The sequence below is a fragment of the Caloenas nicobarica genome, chromosome 6 (assembly GCF_036013445.1).
Source record: "Caloenas nicobarica isolate bCalNic1 chromosome 6, bCalNic1.hap1, whole genome shotgun sequence".
NCBI lineage: Eukaryota > Metazoa > Chordata > Aves > Columbiformes > Columbidae > Caloenas > Caloenas nicobarica.
The window spans coordinates 22,836,764-22,855,467 of NC_088250.1; the positions used below are offsets into that span (position 1 = coordinate 22,836,764).

At 39.8% G+C, this 18,704-nt stretch overlaps 1 protein-coding gene across 5 annotated transcripts in view; it reads left to right on the forward strand.

The window, feature by feature from the left end:
- Positions 1-275: 275 nt before the first annotated feature.
- The window catches only part of COBLL1 (cordon-bleu WH2 repeat protein like 1), an 84,616-nt gene continuing 66,187 nt past the window's right edge, over positions 276-18,704 (forward strand). For 4 of the 5 annotated variants that reach the window (XM_065637848.1, XM_065637853.1, XM_065637850.1 and 1 more), the window contains exon 1: positions 276-594. In XM_065637848.1, coding sequence (XP_065493920.1) covers positions 521-594 — 74 coding nt within the window. In that variant the 5' untranslated portion in view covers positions 276-520. Of the gene's footprint in view, positions 732-18,704 lie in introns of all 5 variants that reach the window. The other variant, XM_065637851.1, reaches the window with a different exon arrangement.

The following is an 18,704-nucleotide window of genomic DNA, read 5'->3' on the forward strand; positions in this document are numbered from 1 at the left end:
TCCCCGGGCTCTCCCCACCTGTAGGGATTCCGCCCCGCGCCCTGGTGGCTGGAATGGGAAAGGGCTAAGCTCGGGGCGGCCGCCGGGACGCTTTGCTCCGGCAGAGGAAAATTCCAGCCGGGAGGAGCGGCCCTGCCCCCGCTGGCCGCTGCCAGCCCGTGGCTGGGGCCGGGGCCGAGCGGAGTCTCCGTACCGGCCGGGCCTCGGGCCGCCGCTGGAGGGAGAGCCGGGTGTGTGGGGGCGGGCGGGCAGCGGGAGAGAGAGGGAGGAGCTGAGCCGGGAACAGGGAGCCTCTGTTTCTCCGCGGGTGCTGGAGCGGGGAAGGCTCCACGTTTCAAGTTTCTTGCCGCGAAGTTTTTTTTTCTTTTTTTTTTTTTTTTTTTTCCTCCCCCCCTCCCTCCGCCTAAGGTGTGATTCAGCGAGCGGCAGCCGCGGCGCTGGCAGCCCGGCGGAGCCCTGTGCGTGGCTGCGGCCGCCGCCCCGGGAAGACGCCCCATGGCCGCGCTGTGAGCAGCGGGGAATGCCCGGGCTCGGGGGCAAGGCGGCGCTGGGGGCGGCAGAGCGGGGCCGTCTTCCTCAGCCCGCCTCGAGCAGGTGAGGCGGGAGCCGAGGCGCTGTGCGGGCGGATCCCAGCGGCTGCGCCCGCCCTGTCCCCGAGAGCCGACCTGCACTCACCCAGCCGCCGGCATGGACGGCCGCGCTCAGCAGGCGGCCGCCCCGCCGCCCCCAGGGTAAGCACGGCCAACCGCACGGGTGGGAGGCCCGGACGCTCCCCGGCTCCAGAGGGGCAGCCGGCGGGGCGCCGCGGTCATGCCGGGTCTGGCGAGGTGAGGTGCGAGGGGGCAGCTCGGGGCGGGGAGGCCGGCGCTGCGCGCGTCCGGCTGCGAGATGCGGCGTTTGGGACACAACCAGGGCCGAGAAGCGGCTCCTCAGCGCCGGAGGGCGAGTGCGTGCGCCCCGGCGGCGCGGGGAGCGAGGCGGAAGCTGCGCGCAGGACCGCAGCGCCTCGGCCGAGCCGCGAGCGGGGCGGGGGCAGATGGAGCAGCGCGACCGTTAAACGGCTGCCGGCGCGCGGGAGCGGGCGGAGGGAGCGCCGTCCCCGCGCCTTGGCCGCATCTTCGGCGGTTCCTCTGGCTGGAAACGGGCTCTGCGGCGGGACGGGTCTGTCGGGTGCCGCCTGCCTGAGCAGCGGCCAGCGTGTGCGGGTGGTACCGCCTGCCCTCGCTCCTCACCGGGGGCTTTTCCGCAGGGGATGAGCCGCGACCTGCCGGCGTCCCAGCCCGGGTGCCCCTGCCGGGCTGCGGCGTTGCCAGAAACCGCCGGTGCGGTACCTGTCGGGGAGCGCTTCGTTGTCGGGATAGGCCCTTCTAGGAAATCTCTGAAGCACAAAATTTACCAGTGTTGGCCATCCTTAGGGTGTGTGTACGTCAACTCTCAGTTCTCTGTGTGAAAGCGGTGGCAGCGCTGTGGGAGAGACGGGCGCTTTCCAGCGCTCCGGGAACTGCCCACACTGGGAGAGGAAAGAAAAATAAACAAGCAGCATCTGTTGGGAGAAGTAAAAGGGTTGGTTTGTTTTTACAAGTTAGGTTCCTGTGACGAATTGATTGTAATCTGTCAGAAAATGTAACTTTAAAGAATGTAATTTTAAATCTAAGTGAAACTACCCCAGTCACAGATCAGGAGGAGGAGGGCTTCCCCTTGAGTTAACTAGTCAGGTATGTTTGAAGAAAATTAATTCACTCAATAACTTAAGTAGGAACTTGAGTGATCCAAAATACTGACAAGACTGCTGGAGTTATCTGTAAATAGAAGGGACAAATACATGGTGAGTGTATCTTTTAACACCAAGGCTTTCTTGAAGCTTCCATATTATATGCAAAAATAGATTAATTGGATGTCTGACCAAGAGTATACAGGATAAACAGGTGCAGTTGATGGTAATTTATTATAGTATTTGCAGTAGCTATCAGATCTGTTTGGAGTCATGGCTATAGTGAATATGGAAGACTCATAGAGGAGGGATACTTACACATTTAGGGCCTCGTGGCAATTCTACGTTTATGTATGGCCATTGAGAAATGAAGTTCATGTTGTTAATCAATGTAGAAAGTTTAGTTATACTATAGACAACTACTACATGTTTAACACTTTGGGTATGTAAGCTCAGTTGGAAGGACTGAGCGTATGATAATAGACCATGATACCAGGTTAGGAAGCAACTAAAACCGCGTGTCTTGAAGGTCTCAGTTTTACTTGTGGGCAAGAATATGAAAACAAGCAGAAAGGCACAATTAAAATCTTGGTTGTCCTGACAGCTTCTCTGGGCCTGTTGCCTGCCATAAAGCTGTTGATTATACTGAATTTTGGCTGCTGCTTGACTTCTCTAAGTCAGGAAAAGTAGTCTGTTCCCTTAATGTGACTTCAAGCATCTGTCAGCATTTACATCTCAGTTTTGAAAAACGCATAGCTAACAGCAGTGCTCATTTGTGTTAGCCCTGCAGTTATATTTTCAGGCCTTTTATCAGCTGTTCCCATATAATTTGCTACTTAGGAAATCAATTTGCCATTCCTTTCGTGTTACAACAGAGTTCTTTATTGGCAGGCTTAATTATTTCCTGAAGATGGTCTCATTTGCTCATTCAGACACTGGGTTTGAGGAAAAAAATCTGGATATACTAACAAAAACGGCAACTCCCAATGTACTGAAAATGATCCACAGATACGTTTTTGAATAGTAAGCAGTACTGCAGTTCTGTCTCTGAAATTATAGGAAAAAATGTGGAATCCAGAAAGAATTTCAGTTGAAATAGCAATTTTCTTTAATTACCAAATGATATGATACTGCATTATGTCTCTTAACCTGTCTAGCCAGGTAGAGAATGTTGTTAATCCACAGCTGAAAACTGTTTACCAGTAAGTGTGTTCTTAAATCACTGTTTGAAGTTATGTGGTATAATTACTGATAGTTCTTCATAGCTTAAAAAATGTATTTATGCTGTCTGCCAAGAAGGCTGGAGGTGTTAAAGGTGTTTTGTGAGTTTTCAAGCATCGATATTTATTTAACCTTGAAACTTATATATAACTTAATCATCGGTGACTCTTAAGTATAGAATTTTGTTATCAATTCTACGCAGACAAGCTTTGGGAAAGGATCCTATAATTATATCCTGGAAGACAATTCTTTCTTTTTTTTAATGCAGGATTATGCTTTCCTGTTGAAAAATTGTTTATTAAACCCAGTTGTGGATAAAAATGTTTGCTTGGATTTGGGGAAAAATGTGCCAGTGTTATTCTCACCACACAATCAAGCTAAATCAGTAGAGATTTTAAAAAAAAAAAACCTCTGCTGGAATATTTTTTTTTAATATGGTGAATAGAAGGTGTGCCCAGTAACTGGCTGGAATTTTTTGGAATATGGTGAATAGGAGGTGTGCCCAGTAACTGGCTGGACATGACACATAGTTTCTTCTGGTAGCAGAAGAAACTTGGCTGGACGTACATTTTAGGCATTTTATAGCTCATCCGTCTTGCCTTGAGTCTGAGCAGCACTCAGGACAGTGTGCTCCTGCCAGGCCAGTTGACACAGCTTGCTCCTGTTTATCACAGAGCTGAATTAGCTTTGTGTGTTGGTTGTGTTATGGGATGATAGGAAAATGTGTGTTTTAATACTTAAAAAAGAAAAAAAAAATTAAAAAGTGGCTGTGATTGGTATCCTGCCTCTTGAACACAGTTTTCCTGCTGTTGCTGGATAGCAATCCCGTACCCTGGAGTAAATTCATTTTTACATTAACAAGTGGATTTCACTAGTTGACACAGGCTTTTACCACAAAGAACTATATTGTAAGTTAATAGTATGCTAAAATATTGGAGCAAATTTGGATTTTAGTAAACAGAAGATTGAGTTCCTTTGAAATATTAGCATGTGTGTTGAGACCCATCTTTAATTCAATTCTAATCAGTTTCTGATAATCTTATATTATTTCATTTGTTCCCTTAAATCATATTTAAAGCTATATGCCTACTTCCAAAATCACAGCTTCTGACCTGCTTTACTTCAGCAAAACTCCTTTGTTTTGTTATTTTCTTTTTGTGTGTCTAATGAAAACATGCTTAGGAGATACAGCTGCTTGCTCTCTAGGGGCTGAAGATAGAGATGGGGGGTGGGAAGGGGGCAGAGCCGGACTGAGCTTTGGTTAGTTTATTGCTGGGGACATCCCTCATGTGTGTCTTCATGTTCTCCGTCCCTGGTTGCTTGGCCTATTTGAAAAGTTCAGTAAGAAGAACAGGAGACCAGTCTTTTTCACTTGGTTTTTCACTATTCGAGGAAGTGAGAGGTGTGGGGTTTTTTTTTTTTTTTTTTAAGAAAGAACGAGAAATCCAGCTTTTCTCTTTTGTGTGTAACAGTTGAGTTTCTATCAAATAATTTCAATCAGATTATGAATCTCTGAAGACATCAGCTGTGGCTCAGTGTTGAGAGGGGTCTGGCATTGAGCTTAGTATACTGATTTGAGCTCTCTTTCTCTTTTCCATGTTGTTGGTTGAGGCAGTTCACAACATAGCCACAGGTTTGTTCAAGTATAAATGAAAGTCTTCCCTCATGTAGAGTGTGGGATGGGACAGAAAGTGTAGCAATAGCTTCAAAACAAGGATTCTATTGCCAAGCCACAGCAGCAGATTTGGGGGGTGTGTGTTTGAATTTACTCAGTTTGGTGAAATTTAGGTCAGGGCTAAAACTATAGTTGTATCTTGCAATGAATAAGCTGTTGCTATTGCTCTGTATATGACGTTATTGTATAAATGTATTTATGAATAAATGCAAGACCTTTTGCACTTCTGATACTGTCTCAGATCAGAAGTTAGGCTGGCATGAATCTAACAAGTGGTCCAATCTTAGATGTGCTTTATCTCTTAGACTGAAGACTTGAAGATAAATAGCTCATTTTTTTTCTCACTCCCATGTCCCTGAACATGATCAACTAATTGAGCAATAACAGAGTGGAAAGAACTTTGAGAGTTTGTGACCATAGAATTTGCTGGATGTTTGAAACAAAGAGTTAGCTGCTTTGTGGGTGGATCCTCATCAGGAGCCACTTGAATGCTCATCATTCCAGGGGGTAATTTGCCAACTGAGTTCTGAACATACATGTAATACTTCTTGAGGTGTTTATGTTGGTTTTTTTTTAATGTGTCGTCCTGAACCGAGGCAATGTCAAATAGTTGCATGACACAGTAGTGCTATGAACTGAATGTTGTATTTAAAAGCTGGTTTGATTACTCAAACTTTGTCAAGTCTGAAGTCATAGGTGGGTCCCTCTTGACTAGTCAGTGGTAATGTTCACTGGCGGAGTGTGTTGCTGTGGGAATGAGATCAAGGAAACGTTAGGGGGTTGAGGAATGTGGATACTAGAGTGAAAAAATGTGTGGGAGGGTAATGCACAAATAGAGAAATCAGCAGAGTTATTTCAAAGCTTTGTTCAAGTGTGATGGTATCCTGCGAAAAGGAAAAGTGAGAGCTAATTGTTAGTGAGGTAGCAAAAGCATGTCAGGGGAAAAACTACTTGAGACTGGAAGGCGGATCTCAGTGTTATCCTAGAATAGGTTATTTTCTTTCCATTGTTACTGGATTTTTTTGGTGAACTTTAAAGGAGATTACAGTGTTTATGTAAACCTGAAGATCACTGTTTATGTTGAGTAGGTGCATCTGTGTTGGGTGGAAGAAGAAGAAGAGAGCCCATTATAGGGGACCAAAAGCTACGATTTCAGATGAAAGTGAACATCTTTACAGGATTCCTATCATCTGACAGATGAATTGACTCACTAGTAATATTTAAAGTCACAAATAAATGGTTTCTCCTGTAATCTGGCAACATCTAAATAGGTCTCCCTTCAGAAAGTCAAGTACTGCTTCTAACTTGACTGTAGCTTGGAAGAAAGTTTGTAAATGTGCAAGTTTTTCTAGCTTGACTGCCGTTGTTTCTAGCAGCCACTGTTGTAGTTCCGTGTGTGCTGGGGAGCAGCAGATACCGAATTATCCAGCCAGCCATTGGGGTGGTAACAATGTTAGCGCCTGCTCAACTATTTTTTTTTTTTTACTAGAAATTACAAGTCAGTATGATGAGTTGCTCTGTTAATGTAGTGGATACAAGGAGTGCCTATGGCTGCTTGCAAGTTCAAACAGGTCTGATCATGCAATTTCTTTGCTTTTCACCTGGCTCTTCTTTGCTTCCCCAACAGCTGACCTGCTACTATGACTTAAGTTCATGTAGCTGCCTGCTGTTTGCAAAAGAGTTGCTCTTTACTGTATTTGCTGTCACTGCGTACTGCTCTGAAACTTGGAGAGCTGACGCCAGGGCATTAGAGGATGACAAGAAACTGAGATGTTGGCTCCCAGACCCCTGTAGAGTTCTGTGGCCATGCCCAGCATTAGCACAATGAAGAGGAAACTCTGGCTGTGCAGCACGGGACAATGAAGAGTTGGAGGGGGGAAACCACCCCCTGCTGTTTTGAGCTGAAACAAGCAATTAAAAACTTGAGGTTTCACCTGAATTCTCTCTTAAGTAAAGGCCCATGATTAAAAATGCAACTCTTTGTTTGAAAGCAAACTTAAATGTTTACTAACTGGAGTTCCAGTAATTGCATTCTGACTCAAAATCTACGTGGTGATGGACTAGTGGATAAACGTGTATTTTTCTATAGTTTAAGAAACACTTTTTATGCATCAGAAGTGGAATAATATCAGAATCTTTACAGAATTGAGAGTTCCTGGTTTTATTTTTAATTGCTAGGAGGTTATTGTGTTCAGAAGGGGCACATATATTTATCTGGATCTTTTGGTGGTTTTAAGTGATCAAAGTGCTATAGGTGGTTAAAGGATGGATCCCTAATCGATCTGTCAAATGTCTCTCTGGGGAGCTTGCCTATATGTCAACTGTGTTGCAAGACTGGGGTTGTCAGGATTGCTATTTTCAGTTAAAGAAAACAGAGCACATGAATATTTTTAGCTAGGCGTAAGCTTTCTTCTGTGAGAAAGCATTGATTTTTGTTGGAAGTTTTAGCTCTACAGAGGTTTTCATTGAAGAAATAGCTTCCAAGCTGTACTTTCTTAGCTGTATTTTAAAAATCCTCTTTGCACATTTCTTCGAATTTTATTTCTGTTCTGGAAATATAGCTACTTGTTTTGGAAAACATAGATCAATCTTATTTAAAAACAGACAAACAAACCAACCTCTTCTCCTCCCCAAACAATGCAAACAATTACTCTATGCTAAACAAGAAATGATGTGAGCTTGAATTTTTCTCAAATACTAATAATGGTACAATTTTTGTTCTTTGTCCTACATCTCTCCTACAAAGTGACACTGTCTTAAAAAAAAAAACAACAAAACTCCACCATTTCATCTCAAAATAGCAGCGTTAGAAGCTCAGATATTTTTCTTTAAAATGAAATTCCTTTTCAATTCAATAATGCTGAATATTGCTTTGTTGGTTTAAAAATCTTGTTCTCTTCATGGGCCTTGGCTTCCTGTTGGGAGTGAATTTTGGTATTTTACCTGGTTTTCAAGTCAGACCTTTAGATGCGTTTTCTTTCAAAGACTAATGCTCTGTATGTGGGTTTTTAGCAGGTAACTTTAAAATGTTTTGCTGTGGGAGAGGCATAAGCATATTTTTTAGTTGTCCTTATAATACAAACATATCATTGACAAAGTTGCCTGGAGAGACTGCTTTTTCTGTAATTTTCATTAAATGAATCGTTTTTTTAATATATGTTGCATCCAATTTGAATTTTTTTTCTTCCCCAGTTTGACATACTCAGAACTTTGCTGAATAAAGTGAGTTAAATAAGAATGTTCCAAGATAGGGGACCATCAATAGGGTAGCAGTGGAAACTTTGTGTTATCATTGCCCAGATACTTTTGTGTGTAGGTGTCAAGGTAATTAGAAGGACAATAAGGAAGAATAGTGTGTCAAGTTTGGGTTTTATCATTTAGTATTTTACCACGCGTTTAAGGATCATTGTATTGCTCTTGACCTTTCTAAAACCTAGTACAGTCTCTCTGTACTGTCCAACTAGACTGACAAAACAAATGGACATAATACTGCAGGTAGAAGATAATCTACTTGAGGTATCTGTTGTTTAGCTGTCATTGTCACAGCAATGTTGAAAGTGTTTTTTACTAGGGAGAAACAATGTTTCGTCTCTGGATTTAGTAAAAAAAAAAAAAAAAAGGAGAGGAGCCAAGATGTCTGTTAGTAACAAAGTTGAGAAAACAAATGTTTACAACTCATCATGCATGGTCGTATGCCCTTCAGGCAGAAATGAAGGACATCTTTATTCGCTACTAGCTTTGGACTTAAACCTTTTGGGTTTTTTTTTCATTAAAAATGCATATTGTCCAGAATTAAATAGGAAGGCACTCTGGCTTTGAGAGCATAGAAACTATTTGCATGCATGGATGGTGTTTTTAGTTCTTTAGTTTGCAATAAAAACAAGGCATAAGTTGATAGGAATTGTATAGTAGGTGAAACTTCCAGAGGTGGAATTTCTGATGGTTTTCAGGAGTTTGTCTAAAATCAGAAATCCAAGCCATGAAAAATCTGGGGTTTGGCGTTTTGTTTGTTTGGTTTGTTTTTGTTTTTGTTTTTTTTTTAATTCAGAAACTTGAACTCCTGAAAGTTGAGCTATCACTATGTGTTGAAAGTTGTCCTTAGATTCCCAAACTTTCATTCCTTAAGAGTTATTGCTTTCTCCATCTACTCTACGAAGTCTCCAGACCTCAACTTTTCTGTATTCTCTGCTGGTCTCTGATTCATGGTCTCTCACTTCCCCTTGCCTGTAATTTTGATCTTCTCCTTCCCCTCACACTACAAAGTAGTCTCACTGATTCCATCCTTGGCACCTTCCTTGAGCTATTTTTACCTCATTTGGTTTTTGAAGTACTCACTACTTGGGGAAAGTCCCGTTTTGCTCAATCTTAAACTTCGATGTGCTACTGTTTCTTTTCTATAATTAAAAGAGTTTCTCATAGGTCATGCTTAGGAACTTTGAAGAATTGTAACAGTTCCTAAGGCACCTTAACCCTTGTGGCTTTAAACATGTGGAAGCTAAAGTGGTCTTTCCCAATCTGCTTTTATTGGTGGCAGATGCTTTTGAAGACAACTTCCACCTCCTCCACCCCCCTCCAAATGGGGGGAAGGAAAATCTCTCCTCCTCCTATTACCTTAAACTACTTTGCAATGTATAACCCTGTCCTGAAACTCTTTCATAGAATAAGTTTTCTTTTAGTTTTTTGAATTTTGTTTTTGCGCATTCTTTTTAATTTTGAGATTTAAAAAGAACCTGGCCTTTCAGCTTCGTCCTTCCATCTGTGGTGTTTCTTGTTGTTTGTCTGTGTTTTCCCCTGTCCCGTTCTGCCTGTATCTGATTTCTCCTCCCCTGACTTCACTCTGAAACTATAGATTCTTCTTTTCCTAAATGTGGTTTTGTTTTTAAATATTATATATCACATTTTACCTAGGTTAATGCATCTTATTCCCTTGTACTTACATGGCATGGAGACTATTTTCGCTACAGTGTTTAAGGGGAGAAGGGCTTCCCAGGCCCTTTCATATGGTGCTTTAAACAGGGGTCATCAGCTGTCTTGGCAGTTGCTGTTCTCGTCTGCTTGCTTATCTGTGGCTGAGTAATGCCTTAAGTGTCTCAGGACTTGGAGCTGAGATCTTAACGCAGCAGTGATATATAGAGACATTAAATAGGATTTATTTTGTTATTTTTCTCCTTTCAAATAAGTAAGAGTTTACTTATGACTTTGGGCCAGTAGCAGTAATTTTCTTAAGGTGTTACATGCTGCCCTTCTCAGAATTAGATATATTTAACTTGATGTCTGCATGACAGCTGATCAGGACATTTGTTGTAGAAATGAACTGAGAACTGGGTCAGACGCGTCTTTATTCCTTCAGCTCCTTAATGCTTCTCTTTTGTTTTTTGTGGGTTGGGGTTTTTGTGAGGTGGGGAGAGGGTCTGTTTTTCTTCCAAGTGATATGTACAGGGATCAGAGAATTATGAAATCTAGGCAACTTGCGCGTTTTGTTTTGATTATTCTTCTGCATTGTAGAGCACATATCTGCCCACCCCAGCCTAAATATTATTGAGATAGTCTCAACACACCAGGCAGTGCTTATTCGCTGTTATAGAAAATCATGGTGAAAATTTAGAAGATATGGAAAACCAGAGCGTTTTATAAGCACTCCTTCAGAGCTGATTGTCAATAGTGAGAGGAATAGGAGAGAATTTGAAGCAGCTTGTTTTGGAAAAGTAATAAGGATCTGGCTTCATTTTCTGAACTGTTGGAATCTCTGTCTTATTTCTAAGCATCTTTCTTTGACTGTTTTCGTATTTCCACTGCCCAAACATTCTCACAAATTTTTCAGTCTTTCTCCCCAGATACACTGCTGTAGTGCTTCTTTATCCGTAAATCTCAAATGGATAAAGGAGGAGGAGGGAAATGCAATGACTTGTAAATGTTAAATTAAATCTTAAAAATATACAATTATTTACTTGAGGATAAAAAATGGTGTTCTGTGCTATGACAGTTTTAGAAATATTCAAACAAAACAGTTGGTTCTTATTTTTGCTTTCTGATGGTGTTCTTTAAGATACTGCTTGTAACATCTGTCTTTTTTTTTCATCCTACTTTTACTCAACAGAAATTTTCCTGGATTCTTTAGCTCCACTTTGTAAAGCCTGCCAGTTAACAGGTTTACAGTCGTGGTTTGTGGGGTGTTTTTTTTGGTTGTTTTTTTTTTAAACTACTTGCCAGCACTTAATCCAGAATAAGTTTTTATGGTAGAATTGAGAATGTTTGGAAATATTGACACGTAAGTGCTGAAATTTCATCTTATACAATGCCAAGCAGTATTTTATATGTGTCAACTATAGATGGAGATTTTAAAATTACTTGATACCCTGACTGAATGGTCTCGTGGCAAGATTATATAGTGTCAGTCAAAGCTCTGCTCCCCTGCAGAAGAGACAGAGGTCCTGTATACTGTCTCTACTAGAGAAGAACATCTGGATTTTTCTTCCCATTTGCTGAATGAAGTGTCTGTACTCTGACCAGCTGATGCTGCCTCTTTCTGTTGCGGTGCAGAGATCTGTAGTAGGAAATTAAGTGCCCAGTGAATTGTTTATTTTGTAAACAAATGTTTGTCAGAGCCACTTGGAAGAACTTCAGCAACTTGAGATAGAAATACCCTTGCAAAATCCTACCATGACTAATTGAGAAGTGTGCAGTTCATTTGCCAACAACATGCCCTTAGAAAGGAAAAATGGTTGAGTATGTAAAGTTGTTCTTCTGTTACATGTAAACAAAAGCTCCAAGATTAGAAAGAATCATTTTATGAGTTTTTAACTTTCATTTAAAAATAAAATAAAAAACCAATGAGATCTAGAAAACTCTAGTTATAGGTCTTTCTCACCTCCAGTCACATCAATGTTTCACATCTCAGTCATACACTGAGTGTTTTCTTGCGTCAGTTTGTGGTATGGGAAAAAATGCTCAACATGGTAGAAAGATCTCCAGTCTGTTTGTAAAAGAGCATCCGATACTTTATCAAAGATAGGAAAGGATAGCGAGACATGGCATATCATTTGTTGAAATTGTAAAAATTCAGTTATTAAACTCTACCCCTTAAAAAACTTTAGGCTTCTGATAGTAAAATGAGATTGGTCAGAAAAAGTGAATCACATCCTAAAACTGATGTAGCTGTGCCAGTATTATGTACCATTGTGTTTATCTGTGGCTTTGATTAACAAATATTTTCAGTTAAATATGTAAGTGGCAGCAAGAAAGAAGTGGCTTGGTGACTCTTTATGAGAAAGACTGATTTTTTTGTTTCCACCAACGTTCTGCTGGCATGGTGCTTACAACTTGCTTGAAGATAAATTGGTAAAAAATGTGGATGTCTTGCAGATATAGCTAGCAATACCTTCCTTATTCGGCAAGTTTTTAGTGATTTAATGCATTCAACAAACAAAAATTTATTCTAAAACTGTTTTGAACATGTATAGTGGTTAACAGTTAAGCAGTGTTGGTCTTACTATTTCTAAAGTGTGACAACATGTGAAAGGCATGTTCATGAGTTTCTGCATGGTTAGAGTATGAGCATGTAAGTAATTCAAAATTATATTTGGCTGTTTACTTTCATGGATAGGAATGTGGAAAATACTGGATTTCTGACAGAATCATGACTTTTGATGGCACAGAATCATTAAATACTTAAAATAATCTGAGACGTCTCTAATAAAAAAGAACTATTCATATATTCTTTTAGGCATTTCCAGAGATTCTCTGTTATATTCAGAGAAAACTTTGAAATCCAGGGAAAATTTGCAGAGACAGTTTCAGATCTCAGGAACTTGTGTGTGTGTTTTAAGGGCTTTGTGAGATCTTACAGTATAGATCATTTGAGCAGTATTTCTGTCCTTCCCTCTGAAAACCATAAAGTAAGAAAATCCATTTTCTCTGAATTTTCTTGGGTGTTTTTACATGACATCTAGTGGGAGAAGTATGTTACTTTTAAATATATATATATATAAACTTAATATATATGTAAATATAGATATAAACTTAAGTCACATTGTTTCAAAACAGTGTACATCTTTGTACTCTGTAGATCAGGTAGGTACCATATTAGAATTTTCAGAAGGAAAGAACCAGGAAGATAATCAAATGCTGCTAAGTTGGAGGGTGCTGTTTCTCATGATGAGAAGGGACTCAGTTGTAGGAACTCTGATAAATAAAGCCTGCAGAAAAACTGCCCAGCTGTACTTTAAGATGAAAACAGGATGTTGGTTGTATTGCAGGAGGACTACTGTGTAAATCAAAGGATATGCTATTATTGCTGTCTGAGGAAGCTGTACTCCCTTGGAGTAGTTCTGTATATAAAAGAATGGTAATTGCCATGCTTATCAAGGGCTGGCAGTTCTCCTTTTCCGATTGTGACCTAGTGAATCCACCTCTAGTTCATGACTTAAAACAAAATGCCAGTTATTTTAATCCCCTATTCAACAGAACAAACAGAATGTGGTTATTTTTATCTATGGTTCCTTAGATTATACAAATCGACACCACCTTTTCTATATTCAAGCCAAAGGTGGTTCTCCTGTGGGGGATGTGGATTGTTTCCCCAGTGCGTGTCAAACTCTACCAGTTTGAGTCATGTCATCTGGAAATGCCCAGGTGGCTTTCTCCCCTTGCTGGTGTCTGACCTGTCCTTCTCCTAACTGTTTGGTTTTTCAGTGTGTTTTGTGTGTTTTGTGTGTTTTTCAGTTCACTTATAGCCCCTTTAAATTATTGGTTTTGTCTTTTAAAGGGCTTCTCTGCCCCTATTCCACTCAGTGTACTGTTCTGCTGTTCCTCAATACCAACTAGGATGATGTTGTCTTTATTTTTGTTTTTAAAATTAAGTTTTTATGCTTCTAAGAACTATATTCAAGTAAGCTTTCTCTCTTTAGAAAGGAAGTATGTCAAATTACTTTTCTGCTTTTGGTTTCCACCAGTTTATTTTTCCTCTTCAGGGAAATCGTAGAATCATAGAATTGTTTGGGTTGGAATGGACCTTTGAAGACCATCTAGTCCAACTCCCATGGTGATCTGTAGTACACTGTAGGATAGCTTAGATTGTTCTTAAAGAAATACAAGTAAGTTTCTCTTAGGCAGAAGTGGCTGAATCTGAAACAACAAGAAGTATATTGATAAAGGTTACATTGATGTTCCTGTAATATTACATGTGTTTTTACAGAAATTTTTGGGGGATAAGTCCTCAAAACCAGAACTACTTTGGTAGAGTGAATTTTAGCATAGCAGTTTACACTGGTTAGTAGAGAGCTGCCAACCTCTTAGTATTTATACCCAAGTGCAGAGTTAGCCTCCCTTCAGTAGGACTCCTGCTGGTGAATCAGATGTGAAACCAGCCCTTGGTGCTGATGCCTACATGGTAGAGGATCAAAGAGTTTAATAAGAGAGAAGGTGGCAATGGTGAGTCAGGTCTGCAAAACTGTAAGGGAAAGCAGATGTGCTTCACTCTTGAAGACTTTACAGTATAAACTTAATATTGTTTTAATATTGATTTTACTTTATACTGAATTATAAATTAATCTTTCAGATGTATAGTTTTAATGAAGTTTGATATTCAGAATGACTTTTCTATTATTTACCGTCACTTGTCTACATTTTCCTGAAGTTGTGTGAGAAAAGGATGTTGCAGGAGCTGTTTAAGGTTATGTAACAAGCCATCGTAATACCTAAGGAAAAATATGCCTATAATATAGTGTTCCGAAAGACAGTTCAGTGTTGTTGTTTAGCTGGTAGCACATTTTAAACAGCAACTTCTTTAAAGGGCTAAATAGTGCTGTTATTTTGGAACATTACTCATTAGTCTTACAATTTTTCATGGCTGAGAGAACTGGTTGTATCAGGTTAAACAAGCTACACTCCTTGTGTTTGAGCTATTTCTTAAATCACGTGTTGTTTTTGACTGTTCAGTCAAAAGCATTGGAGGTGAGATGCTCTCGGGGGATACCTATTGGAGCATTTGCCATTATTTTTTAACATAAATGCTGATATAATAACTTCAGCTTTAAAACTAGGTTGTAATTCTATGCCAATATCAATTAACAGGTGTGTTTCTTAAGAAGCAGGGCCTCACTAATCTTCTTTCTGCTTTCTTACAGGGGTAGAATAGGAGGAAGAGGTCTCAAAATCTTGAATTTGCTTCATGTCTGTACTAAACAGTTGAAGGAATTAATCAGGAGTGAAGTCTTTGTTGAAACACAATGAGTTCTGTAGTAGAGATTGAGTTATATTTGATGTACTTGGGAAGATATATGTAGAGATATATAATTTCTATGGAGGAAGAATCTTTTCTTGGCCCAGAAACTAATTTATTTGAAAACATTTGTCAGTTATCTGATGTCTTAATGTCTGTAGCAGCAGTTCATCAAATAAGGGTAGGTAATGATTTAGGGCAGATCAGTGATTTTGGAAAATGTATATAAATTTTAAGTAGTCATGGCCTATGGTTAGATAAAGATAAATTTTAAATTCTAGCTTAATTCTGTTCAATTCTGTTAATAAAAATGCATGTTCTTTAACAGGCCATAAGCGTGGTTGTCAGGAGACATACTGTGGAATTACCCTGATGTGACCTTGTAACTGGTGGATTTGAAAAGCATTAAGCATTATTTGAACTGGTCCTTTACTCCGAAGGCCTCTTAATTATAGTGCCAGTATTATTTTTCTTAAAACTTCTAATGAAGAGAGATGTATTCTGGAGTTCTTGTCTCAGTTACATACACAGACAGTTCTCATTGTGCAGGTTGTATTGTACCTTATAATTGTGATTTTTTTAAAAATCTGTTTGTTTTTTAAATTTTTTAGCAAGTATCACAACTTTTCATCTGCAAAGTAGATAGCTTTTGCTTTTGATTTGTAACTTAAACCTTGGCAAGTGTGTAAATTCCTCAGCAGGGCACCAGTTTTGAAGAGCTACTTACGTTCCAGTGAGAAATCTTTTGAACAGATTGTTTTGGAACATGTGATCTTTTTATTCCCCCTCACCCTCTGCTTCTGCACTACATTATCTGCACTGATTTGTTCCTTTCCTCCAGGAAACACATTTACATTAAGGATCCGGTCTTCTGTTTATTTAGTTCCTGCTGCTTATTGCTTCCATGATATCCTTTTTGACCTTACAATTAACAGAAAAATAACCGATATCCTGGGAATTAAGAAGAAATTAAGTACAAGGAGCTGATAAATTCTGATAAATCCTTACACTGATCAAGCTTCCATTTTGACATGCAAAGATCCTCAGTAATAATAACAAAAATAACTAAAAAGATTAAAAACCCCTGTAAGTAGCATGTTTTTCATAGTGTCTCTGGTACTTCATGGGAGGCTTTAAACTACAAGAGTCAGGGACACCACTGGTTCGTATTGTTAAATGTTGGCTTTGTCATCAGAAAAAGTTCAAGTGTATTTGCTGAAAGGTACTCTAACCTGGCCTGAGCCAATTTTTATTTACCTGATCTGTTTTGGCTAATTGCCTTTTAGGTATAATATTTGTATTGTACCATAGCATTTCATAGTCTCAGCAGATATACCCCAACTTCTATTTTAGACTGGTCTACTGGTGTAAGGATTCTCGCTGCAATTAGTGCAATATTGAAATAGTAGTAAGTATAAGAGATCATTCAACTTGCTTTTAAGTTTAATCACATACAGCGAATCTAGCGAAATAATGGTGATAGTTCTGAGATCTGCTTTGTTTGGGTTTTATATTGTATTACACTATTATAATTTTGTTGGAAATAAAGAAGACTGGTGAGAAATAAGACTGGCATATCAAAGAATTGAAAGGGTAGGTTGCAATGTTGTCTACTTAATGTCGCTTTAAATATCTAGGCTTGCTAATTGGGTCTGATTTGACCATAACTGTCACATTCGAAGGCAGAGGATGCCAAGAAAGACAGAGATGATTTACGTCTCTCAGGCTTCCATAACTGTGAATTTCAGATTGGAATTTGGCTATAAAATATTCAGGCTTTTCAGAGGAGCTACATAATAAAACAGGATGGGGTACCAAAGCCTGTAACTGGATCCGTTGACAACTAAGCTTGTATGTACCTTTTCCAAATTGTAGGCTCTGTCTTGGCAAAGAGCCAGCTTGTTTCAGTTTCTACTGTCTTGAGTTTTACAGTTTACTTACATGTTTAAAAAAGCAAAAAAACTTCAGGTTAGTATCATAAAGGAGTTCCACTGTACATCTTGAGTCTCAGCTCTCCTGCTGCAAACTCGGACTAATCTTAAATTCTGGTTAGACCAGAGATGACAATATGAGGCCTCAGTATTGGTGAATATATGGAATTGTTTCATTGTACTGATGAAATTAAGCTATCCATTCATCCATCCATATTTGTTTGTGGCGTATAAGCAAGACTATGTTTTGCAGGTGAAAGGATCTAACTCTAAACACTACTAGAATAGCTGTTTACTCATTTGATTCACTCTGTTGATTTATACATGCTTATACATACTTATATATGTATACTCACTGACCGTGTTTGAGTTTAAGCATTTTCCTTTGTTTTCTAGAGCTTAATCTTACAAGTTCTGCATATTTTCAGATAACAATGTTGTATATGTTCTCACTGTTGGTAGTTGCTGACAGTAGAAATAACTGGCAAAACTTAAAATCCTTCTGATTACACACTTTCCTTAACACAGCTTCTAAAGAAAGCTAAGTGTCTTCAATTCCGAGTACACAAACCAATACACGCAGTATACATATTCTTCTTCAGGAACATGTGGTGACAGCTGGCACTGACCACAGCATGGAGCTTCACATAAGCTCAAGAAGAGCAGATTGTTCTTTCTAGTTTCAGTTTGTGTTCTTCTTCACTTCCAGCCCTCTCACATAAGAAGCATGGAAAGCTGGGACTTACAGCCAGTGTTACCCAGTGGGATGTTGTGGGTTTGCCCACTATGAGCAAGTGGAGATGATTTCCTTTCTTCTTTTTCTTATTAAAAATATGAAAAGAATATGAACAGGAGTGGACAGCCTGAATGTGGACACACCTTCAGTGAAGAAGGTGAGGGGTTGGCAGTGTTAGGTTTACGGGTAGACTTGGTGATCTTGAGGGTCTTTTCCAACCTAAATGATTCTATTATTCTGTCTTTTCCTTCATCAGTCACTTAGCTGCATCATTTAGCATCAGTTGTGATAAAGTTATGCAGCCATGTAATTTGGGCTAAAAAAGAAGAGTAAAAAGAGAAATGATAGCTTGGCCTAGCTGTAAAATTTGTCTTGCAGTTTTCTTAGAAGCTTATGCCATCGTTATAATTATTTGCTTTTGACAGCCACTTGGTATCCTCATTTGCCACCTACGACCCCAGAAACCTAGTGGTATAGAATATTTTTAAAGCTGCTGGATCATACTTCAACTTACAGTCTAAAAGATATTTCACATACTCTGCAATGTTACTGTAACTGATGTATCCCCTATTCAACCCTGTGGTTTCACATCAGCAAATATGTAGAAAGTAGAATTGAGACTAAAATTGACAGTGAGCTTGCGAAACCATGTGACTGCGCATACAGAAGTAGTGCACTGGGGTGAAGTGTTTCATGAACAACCATTATTTAGCCATGTTAATTTTCTTTTTTGTTTAGAAACAGATTCAGCTAGGCTGTTGGTGAGTGCTAGAAGGTGTGGTCTAGTAATTCATACCGTGATTAGCAGTGGGATCCAGTGAGGTTGTGTAGCCAATGGCTGGTCCTTAGATAGAGAAGATGGTGGAAGGTTGGTGGACCTTATGAATAGGAAGAGGATGAAGACATCCAGAATCACAGTCTGTTTCCTCTGTCTTTACCTACTGTGATCCCTAATTTGACAGGTGAATTCTGATATCTCCCAGCAGTAAATCACAGCTTGTGTGGTCCTCTGTACATATCTGAAGTGACAAAGCTGTAGCCTATTTTCTGATCCCTATCTGTATGTATGAGTCAATACTAGACCAACTTTTTCTAACAAACTTAATTTGTGGCTGTCCTAGCACTTTCAACGCAAAACACTTAGTATTATGGTAGCTGCAGTTACATGATTAAATCTGTTTTCTCTGCAGATTCACTCCCAAGTTCTACTG